Source organism: Elephas maximus, chromosome 3, assembly GCF_024166365.1.
Source record: "Elephas maximus indicus isolate mEleMax1 chromosome 3, mEleMax1 primary haplotype, whole genome shotgun sequence".
Lineage (NCBI taxonomy): Eukaryota > Metazoa > Chordata > Mammalia > Proboscidea > Elephantidae > Elephas > Elephas maximus.
The window spans coordinates 40,083,025-40,100,089 of NC_064821.1; the positions used below are offsets into that span (position 1 = coordinate 40,083,025).

At 57.8% G+C, this 17,065-nt stretch overlaps 2 protein-coding genes across 2 annotated transcripts in view; both read right to left on the reverse strand.

Moving 5' to 3' along the window:
• Positions 1 to 64: 64 nt before the first annotated feature.
• On the reverse strand, positions 65 to 5,384 carry TMEM240 (transmembrane protein 240). Its single transcript, XM_049875859.1, has 4 exons — positions 5,328 to 5,384; positions 4,902 to 5,008; positions 707 to 915; positions 65 to 382 (listed from the first exon to the last, which is right to left on the reverse strand). The coding sequence occupies exons 1-4, from the start codon at positions 5,382 to 5,384 to the stop codon at positions 234 to 236; spliced, it is 522 nt and encodes a 173-aa protein (XP_049731816.1). The 3' UTR covers positions 65 to 233.
• Positions 5,385 to 6,918: 1,534 nt separating this feature from the next.
• SSU72 (SSU72 homolog, RNA polymerase II CTD phosphatase) overlaps positions 6,919 to 17,065 on the reverse strand; it is a 30,704-nt gene continuing 20,557 nt past the window's right edge. Inside the window, exons 3-5 of the mRNA XM_049877616.1 lie at positions 8,744 to 8,883; positions 8,061 to 8,179; positions 6,919 to 7,468 (exon numbers count right to left, since the gene is read on the reverse strand). Of these exons, the coding sequence (XP_049733573.1) occupies positions 7,367 to 7,468; positions 8,061 to 8,179; positions 8,744 to 8,883 (361 nt within the window). The 3' untranslated portion in view covers positions 6,919 to 7,366. The remainder of the gene's footprint in view (positions 7,469 to 8,060; positions 8,180 to 8,743; positions 8,884 to 17,065) is intronic.

The following is a 17,065-nucleotide window of genomic DNA, read 5'->3' on the forward strand; positions in this document are numbered from 1 at the left end:
CAGACCCAGCAGCCTCCCCCACCGGCCCCCACCCTAAACCCCCTTTATAAAAAGAAAAGGAGTCAGCACCTTCTGCTGGAGACGCCCAGCCGCCCAGGCTCAGCCATCTGAGGCCGACCACCATGGCCTGAGGCTGCCATCCAGTCCTGCCAGGCCACAGTGCCACAAAGGTCCTTGTTACATCTGTACAGTGGCCAGTGGCTGGGCGTGCCCTGACGAGTCCTACAGGTGGCTCAGAGGTGCCGTGGACTGGGGTGGCCATTGTGATAGAGTTTCTGCTTTACGTGCACCATGTTCCCTGCGGCCTCCTCAAAGGGCCTGTGCGGTCGCCGGCCCAGCTCCCGCAGGCTGCAGAACTTGGGCAGCCAGGTCCACGAGCCGTCTGTGGGGACAGGGTGTGGTCAGGACAGGCGCGGAGTGGCCTGGTGGCCAAGCAGGGATGGGGTGGGATCTGGACATGTGAGACCAGGTAGCTGGGTGTGGGACCTGGTGGCTGGGTGTGGGACAGGGAGGTCAGGGGGCGGGGCACAGATCGGGGTGTGGGTGGCACATGTGGGCTCTGGAAGGGGCTGAGGTAATCATCAAATGGGCTGGGTGGCCTTGAGGACAAGGCAGGGATGGGGTGGGGGGGTGAGGTGGGAGAGAAGGCAGGACATGGCCAGGTGGCCCATGCAGGCCTGGGCAGGGGCCGGTCCTTGGCACTCACCGTAGCGCCGGCCAGCCCTCCAGGCGCGCACGGCGCAGTGCAGGACACCATCCACCCACACGAGGAACCAGCTGATGCAGAAGCCGAGCAGCAGTCCCAGCATGAGGTCAATCTCCTGCTTGGTCACATTGTCCGTCACAAAGTAGTTTTCTGCAGCGTCCACCACCGACTGGTCCCCGTCGTACGGGATCACGTAGTGCACGTGGTGCCTGGGGGCGGCAGGTGGGCTGGCACCTCTCCCGCCCCCCGCCAGCTCCCGAGGGGCCACATCTGCGTGGGTGGGGACACTCCACCTTGGCCCCATCCTATACTGCGTCCTGGCGCTCCCGCCATAACTAAGTCTAGTGCTGGTGGGCAACTGGGCCCTGGTAAGGCAGCCACCCAAGAGGGTAGGCCCCAGCTTGGCCATTCAGACGTGGGCCCTGGCCACCCTTCTAGAAGAGAGGAGGGTGACGCCTACCCAGGGCGACCCCACTGGCCCCTTCCTTCTTGCTCTCTGTCTCCTGGCGTCAGTCTTGGCCTTGGCCGCCCGCTGACCTGGATCCTGGGCAAGTCCGGTGGCTTCCTTCCCATCCTCAGTTCCCCACAGTGCCCCAGTGCCTCATACCTGGCCTCTCCTGGGCCCATGCCCTCCTGCTTAGTCCTCCTGCTCAATTCTGACCAGAAGCTACTTCCTCCGGGAAGCCCTCTGGGCCCTCCCACCCACTTGCCATTGCCCAAAGTACATGTATATAAAACCAGGGCCAGCTGATGGGGCCAGGCACCTGAGGCGTTCACATTTGCTGCACTCTTGGCCCGGCCACCCTGGCCTCTGGTTTGCCTCCTCCCGCTGACCCCTCCACGGGCTGCTCCTCCTGACTGAGAGGTCCTCTCCCCTCTCCCTGCCCCTCACCCACCCATGGTTCCATCCACCCAGGCCCTCACCCCCATGTCCGCCTCTGCCTGAGCTCTACTGCCGTCTCCACGTGGGGGTTCACAGACAACTCAAAATCACACCTAAAAATAGCTCCTCCCTCCCTCCCAAATCTGCTTCTCCAGAAATCTTCCCTCAGTTAAATGGCGGTTCCACGCTGGCCTCAGGGAAGGCCCTCCTGTGATGCTGAGTCCTCCCCCTTCTCCTCCCTCAAACCTCACCCTGACCAGGTGAGGCCCAGAGGCGTCTGTTCAAGGATTCCCTGACCCTGGGCCCTGCTGCCTCCTTCGTTGACTTCCCCACGCCTGGTGGGGTCCATGCAGGTGCCCCCTCCAAGTGAGGTCAGGGGTCTGCAAATCCCAAGCCCAGTCCAGCAGGGATGGTGTGGCCATGGGCCCAGGGCTGCTGTTCTAGAGAGGAGGTTACCCATCACCAGCAGACCCGGGGAGCAGACCAGAACCATGGCCCCAGACCCTTGGTCCCCAGCCTCTTGTTCTTGCTGAGACCCTGGGAGACCAACCACTTAGCATGCCTGGGAGGGTGGCGGCCAGATGGGTGGGTGGCCGCCACCAGGGCCCCTGAGCAGGGCTTGAAGCATCACCCAGGTGGAGGAGCCAGTACTGGCCATCGTCAACAGTGACTTCTGCAGCCACGCTCACCTGACCACCAGCTGGTCAATAGATCTTCAGTCATCAATAATTGGTGGAAAAAAACTGACCATCCGCAGGTCATGTGACCCGCCTGGCTCCTCAGCACCGAATCCTGGAGGGGGAGGCTGACAGCCAGTAGCCAGAGTGTCACCGTCATTTCCTGCCTCCCGGCCTTCTCTGCCCAGACCCCTGCAAGGCCTTCCGTGGGGCCCCTGCATCCTGCCCAACACATGGCTGGCCAGGCAGGCAACTTGAAAATCAAAGCACCGAGAAAATCAGAAACTGCCTCCCTTGCCCTGCAAGGACAGTGATGCCACCCACCATGGTTCAGGACCTCCAGGGAGTCAGAGCTCATGACCTGTGCCTCTACCGAAGCCAGCACCTGCAGCTCATCCCCACCCCTCTTATTCCTCCCTCCCCATCAGGCCCCGGGGGGCAGGGGCTCAGGTCCCAGATGGAAGCAGGACAAGTTGGCCTTGGCAGAGTGCTTCCCGCACACGTATGTCTGGGCCGTGTACATACGTGTAGTCTGCCTGCACCACACATGCTCTACGTGTCTACCAGAGGCTCAACGCCATCTCGTACACACGCCTGCCACATGCACAGGGCATCCATGCACTGTGCACACCCGCTGCGGACATGAGCATGGTGTGTGCCACACGGGGGCACACATGGACTGTGTGGACACAGCCATTGTCCCCACACAGCCCCAGTCACGTGCATGCGTTCTCACACACAGGTACTGCCTGTTCACACATGGACTTTGTAGCACTGATTTGCACATGTGTCCTTGTGTAAACTTCTATGTACAGGCCTATACAAGCATACACACGTACACACTTGCTCTGCACACGGTGTGTACATACACAGATGGAGTCCATTGTGGCACTGCGTGGTACGGCTTCTCCACGGATCCCCGTGAGCAAAGCTGTACAGTGCACGCACATCCACTACGCCCACGTGGCTGCATATCAGCATGGCTGAGACACGCGCTCTGCTGTATATTGGGTTATATACATGTACTTGGCATACACATATATATTATCAATATACAATAGTGCCTGGAACACAGTTAACATGTCTGTATGTAAAGATGTGCACAAAGCATATACATGTACACACACGCAGGAACATGACTCCAGTCTGTTGCGTGGTGTGGCTCCGCACGCCTTCTGCGTGCACAGACCCTAATCTGCACACATGCGCACCCCTCGCCTACATTTATGCTCTGCACAGGCACCTGTTGTACATGAACCGCGTGTACTCTGAGTACTACAGTAGTGCGTGTACACATCCCAGGCCAGCACCCCCTAAGAATACACCTGTCTGCATGGACAGGCCCCGAGGAACGTGTGCCAGTGTGTGTTCACAGGCAGGGACTCGATCCTCACATCACACCGCCACAAAGGAGATTCCACACACGTCGCGATGCGTGTTGCATGTGCTGATGGAACTGAGCCTGGGCTGGGCGCCCTGCATGCGGAGAGCCTCCTGGGAGCATTTGGGATCACCCCAGTTTGCACCCCACCCCAGTCGGGGCCCCAGGAGGCCATGGAGCTGACATCTTGCCGTCCCTTCGCTGCTGGACAAGCCGTTCAAACTGTGTGTCCAGCAGGAGCCTGGGCTCTGTGAGAGTATGATCACCCAACCACTTCCTCTTGGGGTTCTGGGTCTCCCCAGCCCCCACGCCCAGCACCTCTTCTGCACCTGCTCTCAGACCCGTGCCTTGTACCAACGTACCTGTCCACCCATGGGTGTGTGGCACGCTGAGCAGGCATGCACTGTCCTCATTCCCTTGGCCCAGCTCGTGTGTACAGTCTTTAGCCACCCCCCCAACACTGGCTGTGTGACCTTGGGCTGGTCTCTGTCCCCTGAGGCCTCTGTCCGTGTTCGCATGTATCAGGGTGATGACAGCGGTCACCGTGTGGGAGCGTGGACGTGCGGCCTGTGTGCGCGTGCGCTGTGTGGACGCACATGTATATGCACAGACGGTACACACATGCGCGTCTGGTGAGAAGATGTTTATTTCGTACAGGGACGTACAAACATGCATGGCCGAGAGAACCCGTCACCACACGAGCACCGGATCGAGCCTCCCCACCTCTCCAGTGACCTTGAGCAAGCTCCACCCCAGCCTCAGTTTCCTCCTCTGTACAATGAGGGGATCTGACCTTTCCCACCTTGACCTTTTGCACTTCCCAGCACCTGGGCTCACAGAAGTCCGTGTGCACAGCACAGTGCACACAGGGCCCAGGGAGACGCGAGGCGCGCGGGTGGCGTGCGTTGCCTGTGCGCAGGCCCTGACGCCGGGCCGGGCCAGGAGGCCGGGCCAGTTGGGCCCATCGCCCGCGCGGGCGGCTCCTTCTCTAACGGCACTGGGGGGCTGCTCCGACAGGGAATTTTGGTTCCGCCCGCAGCTGATTCCGGCGGCCCCTCCCGGCGCCAGCTCGGCCGGCCCGACCCTCCCCCATCCGCACCTGGGCCCTGGCCCCTCGCCTCTCCGACCCCGCGTGGCCTGCGTGGGCCTGGCTGCGTGGGCCTGGCGGCGTGACCCGGCCCTCCCCGCACCCCGGCGGGCCGTCCGCGCCTGTGTGGTCGCGCGTATCGTGCCCGCGGGCGGGCGCGGACTCACCGGCCGCAGTTGCAGTGACAGACGCGGTCCTCGCCCCGCAGGTGCGGGAGGATGTAGTTGTGGAATCGGTCCAGCAGCGCGTTCATGTCCATCAAGCACGCGATGGCCTGGAAGAGCCCATGCCGGGTCGGTGCCGAGCGCCGGGCGCCAGGGATGGGGGCGCGGCGGGGGGAGGCCGGCCGGGAGCGCGGGGGAGGGAAGCAGCGGGAGTGGGAGGAGCGCAGGCGGGGTGGGGTGCAGGCCGGGGGGGCGGGGGGAGGAGCGGGCGGGGGTAACGGGGAGAAGAGCAAGCGAGGGGGGAGGAGGAGCAGGCGGGGGGCGCGGGCCGGGAGGGGGGGCCGGCGGGCCAGCTGTAAACAAGGCGGGGGATGGGGCGGCGCGCGGGCTGCTGGAGCGGCGGGAGCGCGCGGGGGCCTCTCCGCTCACCATCACGACCGACGCCCCCAGAATCATGAAGATCATGGTGTTCGCGCTCATGGGCATCGGGCGGGGCCGGGCCGGGCCGGAGCGCCGCCCCCCGGCCCCGGCGCCCCCCCGGCCCCGGCCCGATGCTGAGCCCCCGCCGCCTCCGCAGAGGTCAGCTCCTCTGGGGCGCACGCCGCCGCCGCCGCCCGCCGCAATCCCGCCGCCGGCCGGGAGGAGGAGGCCGGGGCCGGGGGGCCGCTCGTGGGGTCGCTCCGTCCGGCCGGCCCGCCGCGCTGTCCGCGCCCGCCGCACTCCGCTCCGCCTTCCGGTCCTCCCTGCGCTCGGCTCCCGGCTCCGGCCCCCTCCCTTCTCCCTCCTCCCTCTTCCCTCCTCCCGCCTCCCGCCGCCTCTCGGGAGGACTACGCGCCCTCGCCCGTCCGGGGACTGGGACCGAGACGGGGCTGTGGCGCAAGCGGGTCTCCTCTGTCCTTGCTCTTGAATCCCGCCCCATGACGGGGGCCAGGACCCCTCCTCAGGGACGTTAGCTCCAGGTCCCGCCCCCATTTGGTCTGACAAACCTGAGTCCCCTAGCCAACTCCCGGGACCCCCGGGCGGCCAGATGGGGTCGTCCTGGAGAGGGGAGGGGCTCCCAAGAGGCGCCTCAGGAAGGAGGCGCTCCAGCCAAACCGGCCCATTGCTCAGCTTAAGGAGCCTCCTCCTAGCCGTCACCAAGTCACTGGGTGAGGGGCTCCTGGCCTGGTCCAGCAAGTGCGTCTAGGGGAGGGGCCTGTGAGGTCACCAAAGAACTGCCTCACAGAGGTCACCCCAACGCCATGGTCACAGGCCCCCAGGGGGAGGGGGGAGGGCAGGCAGGAGGGGGGCCCTGGAGTCAGCAAAGGTCCAAGGAGGCCTCGGGGGGAGGGAGGGGAGCCCTAGGCCGTCTCCCAGACCTTCTGGGTCTGGGGGTCCACTCTTGGCACCTGGGCTGCCATGTGATGCTGGGGCCTGGGCAGGGGACCCTGTGTGCAAATGTCCCATCCCCAAGACCCAAAGAGGCTGAGAGGCAACTGGGGATTACACGGTGGATGCCAAAATGGCCCCTCACTGCCAGCACAGGAGCTCGGTGGGCAACTTGGGGGATATTCTACACAGAGGACAATCAATCCCAGCCTGGGGAGCAGGTCCATGGTGGGCAGGAGCCTATTCAGCCCTGTGTCCAGCAGCCCTAATTGGGAACAGGCCAGCTTCCTGCTGGAAGCAGCACATGGGGGCTTGCATGCAGGCCTGGCCCTGACCAAGGTCCTATTGAGACCTAGGTCACAGTGAGCTGGAGGACCTGGCGGGGAAAGGAGCTCATGTTGAAGCCACAGGCCTCTACCCCCTGCCCCAGGCCTGACCACCAGACTCAGGTGCAGGCCCTGTAGCACCTGTACCCTGCTTTTAGCAGCAGTGGTCACCCAGTGCAGGGCTCCACATGAGGAAGGTGTGTGCCCCACTCCCTGCTGAGGAGGCGCCTGGGGATCCATCCAGCAAGGCCAGAGCCCTGGGATTTGGGACAGCAGAGACAAGCCGGCAGTGTATTTACCGGAGGATTCCAGGGTCTTTGTGAGAATACAGAGTCCATTGCTTTATTTGGGTATTTGTACAGTCCAGCCAGTGCGGAGAGAGAAAGGCTTGCACAACTAAAGACATATACACAGCAGGGAGAGGGACTATAAACCATTTTCTTTTTTAGGTTAAAGGGAAAAAAAAAATCTGTATAATCACTATCCCACTCATAACAGGTACAAGTGAGAGAAAAAAACTTGATTGTTTTTAATATGGCATTTACGTATATCTTCTCATTTCATATGTACAATTTATTTGGTAATACTACCACCCACTGGCAGAATACCAAAAAGTAAAAACAAAATTAGGAAGGAAAAGTATTCACAAAGGAAGCGCCGAGGTGGCAGGGGTCGGTGGAGTTGAGTCAGTGGAAGGAGACGGTGTGCAGAAAAGCACAGCCGCAATGACGCTCTAAGGTGGCGTGGTCCGCGGCATGGCCCCCCATGGCACAGTCAGTAAAAGCAGACAGTGTGCAGGAAGGCCCGGCCACTCTTCTCCTCGAACTCTTGCAACAGCTCGTCAATCTCGTTCTCCATGTCCTCCGTGTGCTGGATCTGCAGATGGTACAGCCAGTGAGCGTGTGGGCCACCAAGCTCCCCCACCAACCCCACTGGCCCGCAAGGTCCCAGGCCCTGCCCTGGTAAGCTTGGTGTGATGGGAAAGTGGGTACAAGACTGCCCAGAAGCCGAGGCCGGCATGGTAAGGCACCCGAGACAGAAGGGCCTCCTGGGCCTGGGCTCGGTGAACCTCACACCATGTCAGGCAACAGCCAGAATTGTCCCACTTCACCGAAGAGTGAGCAGAGGATGCAGTGAGGCCATCGCCCAGCAAGGACCCTGGCCAAGCCCAGGCCAAGGGCCCACACTTCCCCATCGAACTTAGAGTAATCGAGGTGACCACCAAATTCAACCCACAGAGTATGGCTGAGGCTCGGAGGCATCCCTGCATTTATTTTAACATTTGGAAGGATTCGAAGGTGAGCTGTGTGATCACTGCTTTCCTATGGGTCCTCATGCAGGGGGTGGGGGGCGTGACAGCCCTGCCTTGGAGGCACCTGTATCTCAGGAGGTGCCTCAGCAGACAGGACGCCCTGACCCGAGGTCTGAACAGGGGAGGAGCACGGGATGTGGGTGCATCGGTACTCACACACTGGCACAGCTCACAGATGAGGAAGGCCCCCAGGGTGGCCTCCTCATGGTTGTCCTGTATGTCCACGTTGATGACGTGCACTGGCTGGCAGGTCTCCTGCTCCCGGGAATTCAGATCTGACAGGATAGTTACAAAGGCTGAGTCTAAGGAGGGATGAGGCACCACAAGGCCCAGGAGCCCCCCTACCCCAACCTGTCGCTGTCCCTCTGGCCAGGTGTGTTCTTCCTGGCATAGAATCTGGCCTTTAGGAACACAGCACCCCGGTGTCAAATCAGGATCCCAACTCCCCTCTCCAGAAACATTAGGATTCAACCAGAGCCTCAAAATGAGCATGGTGAGGATTCACAGAAACCTCGGCCTGACTCTCGCCCTCACACCTCTGGCCTGTCCCGTGGTCAGGCACCGGGAGGCAGAGCCCCTGGCCCCAACCCACCATCAGGAGATGAGGCTGTCTCAGCTTGGCCATGCTTTCTCCTGCCCACAGGAGCCCCAAGGCGGCTAGGCCCTGAAGTTCTCATGAGGCCTGCTGTTACTCTGGAAGTGCCAGGGTCACAGGGGCATCAAAAGTGGCTGTTGAACGGTGACGGGAGGCCCGAACACCTCCTGGTCCCTGCTCCTTGCTGAGTGGGCCCTGCCACAGGGTCCTGCCCCACATGGTGGACACTGCAACCCCTGCCTACCTTCCACCACCTGGTCGTAGACTCGCTCCTCGCAGGTGAGGATCAGATCAAACAGGTCTTTGCAGTTCTGGAACCTTTCTGGCCGGGGCTTGATTCTCTTATTTCTGTCCAGCATGTGTAAGATGCCGTTCTGTGTATAGCTGAATGCCAATGTCAAGGAGCTTTGGATGAAAGCTTTGGGTTTCATTTACTGAACAGAGTCTTGTCTCCAACCCCAGGCCTTGCCTCCCTAACTGCCCCGCACTTACTGGCTCTGAGCATCTGCCCATGTCATCTGTAGGGGTGGAAAGGCAACAGGGGCACAGGGGCTGTTTTGTGGAGGGGGCTGGTCCCTGTGCTTAACCCCTGCTGATGTGGAGTCATCCATGTCCCCACGCCCAGGCCCCAACCACAAGCGGGAGACAAGTCCATCTCAGCCTGGCCAGGCTGCTGCTTTCCAACGATCTTAAAACTCACAGCCTCACAGGAAGCAAAGAGACCTGGCACTGGTTTCTCCAGGGTGCTTGTCTTTCTCATGCTGACAGCCGACTGTAAAACACCCCATCCAAAGGCCACACAAAGAGCTGCTCTCTGACATCCAGCCCCTCGGTGAAGAGTCGCTTCCCCTGAAGAGTGGATCCAAGTCTAGCCAAGTGACAGCATAAACAAAATAAAAAACCCTGAAGAAAGGACTTGAAACCTGGCCATCAGTGACGTAAAACCAACCAGACAGAAAGGTGTCCAGGACAGAGGAGCTCCACTTGCTGGAGAGAGGGTGGTGAGAGACCAGGCCTGGCCCAAGGCCTCAGCTCTGAGGCCTAACGGGGTCCGTGACCAGCGGGACCCTCATGGGCAGAGGTGTGGTGCTCATACACAAAGCCACAGCAGTGTGCGCTGGGTTGAGTGGGGGGACCCTGAGTTCAGGGAGCCCTGAGCTGGAAGAGGACTGGCCTTCAGGAAAGGGCTACAGCCCCCACCCAATCTCAAGGGCCATGTCTAAATTCGGGGTCCCGGGGTTCATCTCCCCCAAAGTGGTCCTTTGGGATCAAGGCCCCACACCACAAGTTTCCACAGTCTTTAGGGGCCTACCCGAGGCTCATTCCAGTAAGTCAGGACCATTGTCAGCCCATGTTAGAGAAAAGGATGAGTTTTTTTGGAATTTTAGTAGAACACTGAATATCTTTCCCAGATTTTACATCATGATAATTTGTTGAAATAAGCTTATATTATTTTAAATAATTTCCTACCTTCCTGAATAATAAAATCAGCTTTTAGAATAAATGTAAATGGTCAGTCTCAGAGTTTTACCTTGAAGATACCTGGTGTGGGCACAGGGCCTTTTGAGGGCAGGAAAGCAATCCTGTAGGATGCTGTAATGGTGAACACACGATGTGATGCAGTTGTCAAAACCCATAGGACTGTATAACCCTGATGAGCCCTGATGTAAACTTTGGACTTTAGCTAAGAGTAAAGTACGGACCTGGGCTCATCAGTTGTAACGAACACGTCACAGGAATGCAAGATGCTGATAACAAGGGAAACTGCGCCTGTGTGGAGGGTATGGGGGCTCCTGGGAACTCTGTATTTTCTGCACAATTTTTCTGTAAGACTAAAACCACTCTAAAAAAGAGTCTGTTAAAAATAAAAACGACATCTGACCATCACCTGCCTTGGTGCCTTTGGCTCCTGTCACTAGCCAAGCACAATAAAAATATCCCCACCTGGCCAGCACCCACTGCACCTAACCTGTCCTGAGCACGCTGCCCCTGGCTGCTCCAGGGTGGCTTTGCGGCAGCCTGGCCTGACTTTCAGAGCCCATCTATTCAAAAGCTTGGAACTGGAGTCAGGTGGGAGAAGGGACCCAAAGACACTTCATGCAGTGGTCTAGTGCCAGCTACAGAGGAAGGGGAGAGGTGGACAGCCTGGAGAACTGGGTTTTGGTAACCAAGGCTTTCTGGTCAGCCCAGAACCACCTCTCCTAACCTCCCCCATACTCTGCCAGTTCCCCCACCTCAGCCTCCCAGGAGACCTAGACAGGAAGCAGGGCATCTTCCCGCAGGGAGAAGGCTTTGGATGAGATGCGGTGCACGCAGGGCCTGGGGGCGGGGTTGCAGCCACCAAGCAGTAAGGGCCAGCTTCTCGTCAAGGCCTGGAACACCCTCAGCTCCTTTACTTATATTCATCTCTCATTATTTACGTTTATGAGGTAACTGAAGCGAAATGAAGATTCAAGTAATTAAGGAGAGAGTCTAGCTTAGAAATCAAACAGGAAGTTCTATTGCTTTAATACGGAATGTTTTCTGCCATATTCCCCCAGAGATGCAAGACATAGGCCGAGTACCAGGGAAAACAAGTTCTGGGAGCCCCACAGGGCCCTGTGCTGGGGCCCAGTGTCCGAACACCCTTAGGAACGCAGTTATGAACAAACCTTAAACCCCCGCTTCAGATCACGGAGACAGGGTCACACCTGGATGCCCCCGAGACCATGTGGGACAAAGAGCACACAGGTCAGGGGGCGAGGTGTGAAGGCCAGGCCAGGCAACAGAGGTATAGTCACCCTGCATCTCAGAGTCTTCATTACAGAAGAGCAGGGCTGCCATCCAGGTGCTGCTGAGGACAGGCACCGAGAGGTCACCAAGAGCGAGGGTCCATGCATTCCAGCAGAGCAGTGGCCAAGTGTAGGGCCACACTGCCTTGAGTTGCGGGAGAGCTGTATCATCGGACGCTGCACATGTCCCAGCACGTGGCCAGAACACAGTGCAATATCTCGTACCTCACTGCATCGAGGGTGGGCGTGGGGGGATTTCTAAGTACTGAGACACAACAGCACCTTCCAGGTGGACCGAGTGTCCACTGGGGACTTCTCACTTACTCCCAGACTTCAGCTCTGAGCTGGGGAAGGACAGAAATGACTGAGCCTGGGCACAGGAGGCACCATGGGGTCAGCAGGTAAAGAACAAGGACCCAAAGGGCACAGGAAGTGGAAGAGGGTCTGTGGCTGGCCCTTAGAGCAAAGCAGTGCTTGCTCCCAGCCCAGGTGCCCCAGGGTCTTGGTGGATCACTGGGGACACGGTAATGCTCAAGGCAGAGGTGGTACCATGAAAGAAGGTGGCAGGAAGGCAGAGGCTGAAGCCAAACCCCACAAATGAGTGGTTTTATCAAGGGCTCACCCCTCCACCCCCACACTTCACCCACAGAGCCACCAAGAAATGAAAAGTGACCACAACCTGCTGGTGCACAGGAAACCTGCAGACCCCTCCAACCCCCTCCCCCCCGCCCCCAGGACCTGAGGACACCACATCCCACCTCCAGGGGTCTTTATCAGGCACTCTGGCAGGGGCTTCCTTCAGGCCTCACCACTCAGGGCTGAGTCATCGTCAGTCTACACCCCTCACGCCAGCTCCCAGGGCCCTCACCACCCTGTGCAACAGAAGCCGGCCACTGGGCCCCTTGGGGCTCTGGGAGGCCAGGGAGGGGCAAGAAAACCCAAAATGGCATGAACTGAGCTTCAGACAAACCCAGGAGGAAGGAGTCTGCCTTGGGTACTGGGAGTGCCTTTGAAGTGGGGTCCCTAACTGGAGACACAACTGCTAGGAGGTAGGGAGGATACAGGGCTGCTGGCCCCAAGAGGCCTAGCCAGCCAAGGACCTCACTGCCCAGTACCTGGGGATGGGGGCTGAGTGGAGCCTGGAGCCTCCCCATCCCTGGGGGCTGCTCCCCTCCCCCCCGCCACCAAGTTCTTCTCCTAGCAACCGTGGGAGTCAGAACATACCACCCCTTGGTCACTCTCTCTCACCCACCCTTGGGCCATGGTGGCTGTGCTGGGCGCAGGGCTCACTGCCCACGATGCAGACCCCTCAGGAACAGGTCACCCCGGTGCAGCTGAGCCCCAGGACACAAAAGCCAGAGCAGAAGGCTCAGTCCTTATTAACTGAGAATTTTAAACTTACCCCAGGGTTAAAGTCCTGTTGGACCAAAAGCTACGGATGCTGGAAGTCAGGCAGAGGAGGCAGAAGGACGCCTCAGAGCGGCTTCATCTGATGCTGGCTGAGGGGACGCTATTGACACCTCAATTTATATAAACGCCACTGCTGAGCCCTGCTCCGCCACCCTGAATTCTCGCCCAGCTGCCAGCCGAAACCCTGCCAGGTCTGTGGTATCTGCAGGCAGCAGGCCAGGCCAACCCTGAGCCAAGGCCATCCGACAGCCACCACCTCCCAAGCTTGAACGGCTCACCTTTTCGAAACCCATCATCCAACAGGACTTTCAACTACAAGTTTGTGCAAATCGAATTATAAGACACAAGGCAAGAACTCTGACGTTCGGAGAAGAGCCCCAACGGTTCCCTTGACTCAGACATGTTCACAAGTCGGCCTCAGGGACCTGCTGTGTCCTCTCCTGCTACTATCACGAGCCTAGGAACAGTCTGGGGTCTCTGCAGCGTCTCAGCTGTGCATACGGGTGCACCTCTGGCGGTCTCACCTCAGGACAGGCCACAGAGCTCAGCCACACACTCCCTCAGCAGAGCACACTTCACTGCCTGTGCCGGCTGCGGCCGAGGCAAGGTTGGGGTCAGAGGACAGGGTCCAATGAGTCTCCGCCCATGTTTCCCAGCCTAAGGCACAAGCCCGCCAAGACCAGATCTGCCACTTGACTGAAGGCTATCCACCATCGTCAATAGCTCTGTCCTCTTGTCCTGACCCCAGATACTCTCCCTTCCTGTCACACTCGCAGGGCAGGACCTGGGAACATGGCAGGAAGGGGCAGGTGGCCCCAGTAGCCCCTCCTCCGTGTGCCGCTCCTGAACAAAGACCTTGCTACGCTGGCAACTCGGTGGACAGCTGCCACTGAGCACAGGCTGCCCTCTCCCCACTGCGCACCGTCACCCTCCTCACTGGGACATGGGGATACTCTCGTCGTCCTCCCCACCCTGGTTCATGCTGCAGGGCTGTTACCACATCAGGCACCACCTGTCTGTGGCCTGGGGGACAGAGCAGTGTGACAGGGCTGTGCCCTGGACCCCTGGCCCCATCCTGCCCCGCAATGTGCGATGGTGCACAGCTGGGAGTTGGCCCCAACTCCCCCCCCCACCCCCCAGTTTATAATCTGTTGTGACAACATCCTTAAGGTTTAAATGTCACCACCACCAGTCTTTAAAGGTCTTATTTAAAAAACCAAAACCAAAATGGCCCACAATTCACTCACAAGTACTGGGGGTCCAGCCCACCTGGGAGGGGCATGCGTGGGGGTCCCTCATTCTGTAGGGGCCTGCAAGTGCTGCAGGGGTCTTCATGCGCTGTGCGGTGACTTGTGTGCTCTGCAGGGTCCCTGCAGGCTGTTGGCAGTCGGGGTCCCTGAATGCTGTTGGGGGTGCTCACCTGCGGTCGGGGGCCCTGAGTATTGTGGGGGTCCCTCGTGCACCCCAGGACCAGGGCTCACAGGCCCACCTCCCGGCATGACAGGAGCTGCATCAGGTTGGCTCTTGTGGACTTTTGATGGGAATTCCATGTGCGTTAAATGGTCACCTGGTCACCCCCCCTCCGCCCCCCACAAATAGAAGGCTGGAGCTCATGCTGACCCTACAGAAACACAAATGTGGGAAGGCACAAGAGCGATGCTGGGACAGATGGCGGCGAAGCTGTTAATTCAAAAAATGAGGTTGCAAGAAACTGTAAATGGTATCTCATTTTTTAGGAACAAGCATTATTACTTCTATGAAAAAACAAAACTTCAAGCACACCCACCTCTCAGGTAGTACAGGTGGCGTGTGTGCTCCCTTGCCTTGATGTCCAGAAGGGGAGCAACGGCCTGCCGCCCATCCTCGGTCTCTCACGATGCTACCAAGTACTCCCCTTAGCCTGGCCTGTCATCAACCATCATAGGCCTGGCAGGGGAGGGGACCCCACAATGGCAACAGGAGAGGAGGATGCAAGCCAAAGCAGGTGCTATCGACAAGGTCTCTCTAAAGAGCAAAGTAACAGCAAAGTAGCCTTCATTAGGCTGAAGTCACCAAAAAAGAAAGGCAAAGTTGAGAACACTTGCTCTCCTCTAACTCACTGGAGCCAAACCACAGCCCTGCCTGTGCAGCCCCCTGCCCCCAACTGAGCCTCAGCCCCCAGGGACATCTGCCACTTTCTTCCCATCCCCTAGAGCACTCGCCCCGCACGAGGTGTGGACATGCTGATAGGACTGCTCACCTGACAGCCCCAGCACCTCTGACCCACAGCTGTCTTGAGCGGTACCCACAGCCTTCCCCAAACAGCTGAAAATGTGGGTGGCAGGCCAACAATTCAAAGAACATCCACAAAACAGAACAGAGTGCAACAGTCCCCTAAGCTCACTTCAGGGCACGCTTCCTTCCAAGGATCCCAGAGCAGAGGGTCTCATCTGACTCTGATTTCCCTGAACAATCCAGGGTGCAGGAAGAAGTCAGAAGTCGGTCTAACCTGGTGTCTGGCAAGCTGTGTCCCATGTAACAGATGCTTCTGGAAAAGTGCTCAGGCGCCTGGTTTGGAGGCCATTGTTGACCCTGCCACAGTGGATGTCCACACAGGAGCAGTGGCTCCAAGAAGTCCCAATGGGGCTCTAAGGGGCCCTGGGGGCCCCCGGAGCAGACGTTCTTGCACAAGGACTCTGGACGCCAGTCAAGAAGCCACCAGCAAGAACCATGCTCTCAACACATTCTCCTCAGAGGCAAACACTGCCCCAGCTGGTGAAAAAAGAAAAGAGAATGCTGACCAAGGGATTGAAAGCAGCTTTGGTGGTTTTCCAGCCACTGCAGCTACTGAGAAACAGGGATGCGCTGGTGGTGGGACAGGGTTGGACACCTGCCGCAGGCGTCTCAGGCGAGAGCGAAGACAGATGATGGTCTCCTGGAAGAGGGAGCTCCTGATCAAGCATCCAGAGGCCACTGCTTTTAGGAATGGACAGATCTCCTCAGATACAGACCCTGCCTCCCCAGAGTCTGCTCCACAGGTCTCTGTACCTTACAGGCAGGAGATGGTCCACTGGGACTGCACAGGTCTTGCTGATGTTCCTCTGGGTGTCTATGTAGCACCTGTGTTGACAAGGACCACTGGTGGCTCAGTGGTTAAGAGCTGAGCTGCTAACCAAAAGTCAGCAGTTTGAATCCACCAGCCACTGCTTGCCAACTCTTTGGGGGCAGTTCTACCCTGTAGACTATAGGGTCTCTGTGAGTTGGAATCGACTCTACAGCAACAGGTCTGGTTTGGTTTTGTGCTGGAAGAACATATGCTGTGTATCCATTGTATGGAGCCCTGGTGGCACAGTGGTTAAGAGCTCGGCTGCTAACCAAAATGCTGGCAGCTGGAATCCACCAGCTGCTCCTTGGAAACCCTATGGGGCAGTTCGTGCTGACACGCACTGTATATACACCGTATATTGTCTATCTTAGCACCCAACTGTGCTGACGTATCTCATGTTGTAGCAACTGACCCTGGGGGTTGGGGGGCTCAGAACGCTCCAGGGCTCCACCAGTGCGGTTCAAAGTTCAAGAGGCCACAGCTGGAACAAACTCCACTCTGAACAGAGGGCCAGAGTGGATGTTTCCACCAGGGAAGGAATTTCTGTTTCACTGATGACTTTTAGTTTGCCTGAAGATTAAACTGAAGCCAACGGATTACAAGATTGTTTTTACAACTATGCCAGTATAAAAACATACTGTTTAACTAAGACTTAGTAAATAATAAAAATGGTAGACTACTATTTGTCTAAATAGGGAAAACCTGAGCTGGAATCATCTACTAATTTAAATTTGAAAGAAATGTTAAAGCTCAAAACAAAACTAAATTTTAAGCAAATAAACTGGCTGGGCAAATAATATAGTAGTAGAATATCTTTAGTCCCTGTGTTTTGCTGGAAACCGCCTCCCGCCGGCCGTTTGATGAGAAATTTTAACCTCAAAACAAAAACAAAGTAACCTAAGCACTAACTTGGAGTATTCTAATAAAATTTAAGTTTTGGTTGTTTTTGTTTTACATTTTCTGAGAAAAAGTAAAATTATGACTTAATCTGCAGCAGCAAATTGTTTCTCTAGAAATGTTAAAACAGACCAAATCCCAAACATTTTACTAGGGGGAAAACTGAGCCCCTAACCAGGACACTTTGATTTCGAGAAACAAGATATGCATGTAAAAGTGGACAACTGTGCAAAACAGACCCAGCAAAACAGCAATTAGTCGAGTCACTGTTGTACAGTGAGTATAGGAATGCTGGCATACTGTAGACCTGCCAATGTCTACCAGTAACAAAGCAGAGGACTCCGCAGGCTGAGAACATCCTGGAATTCTGGCTCTTCAGCACGCAGGGGCGTGAGCCCTGGGT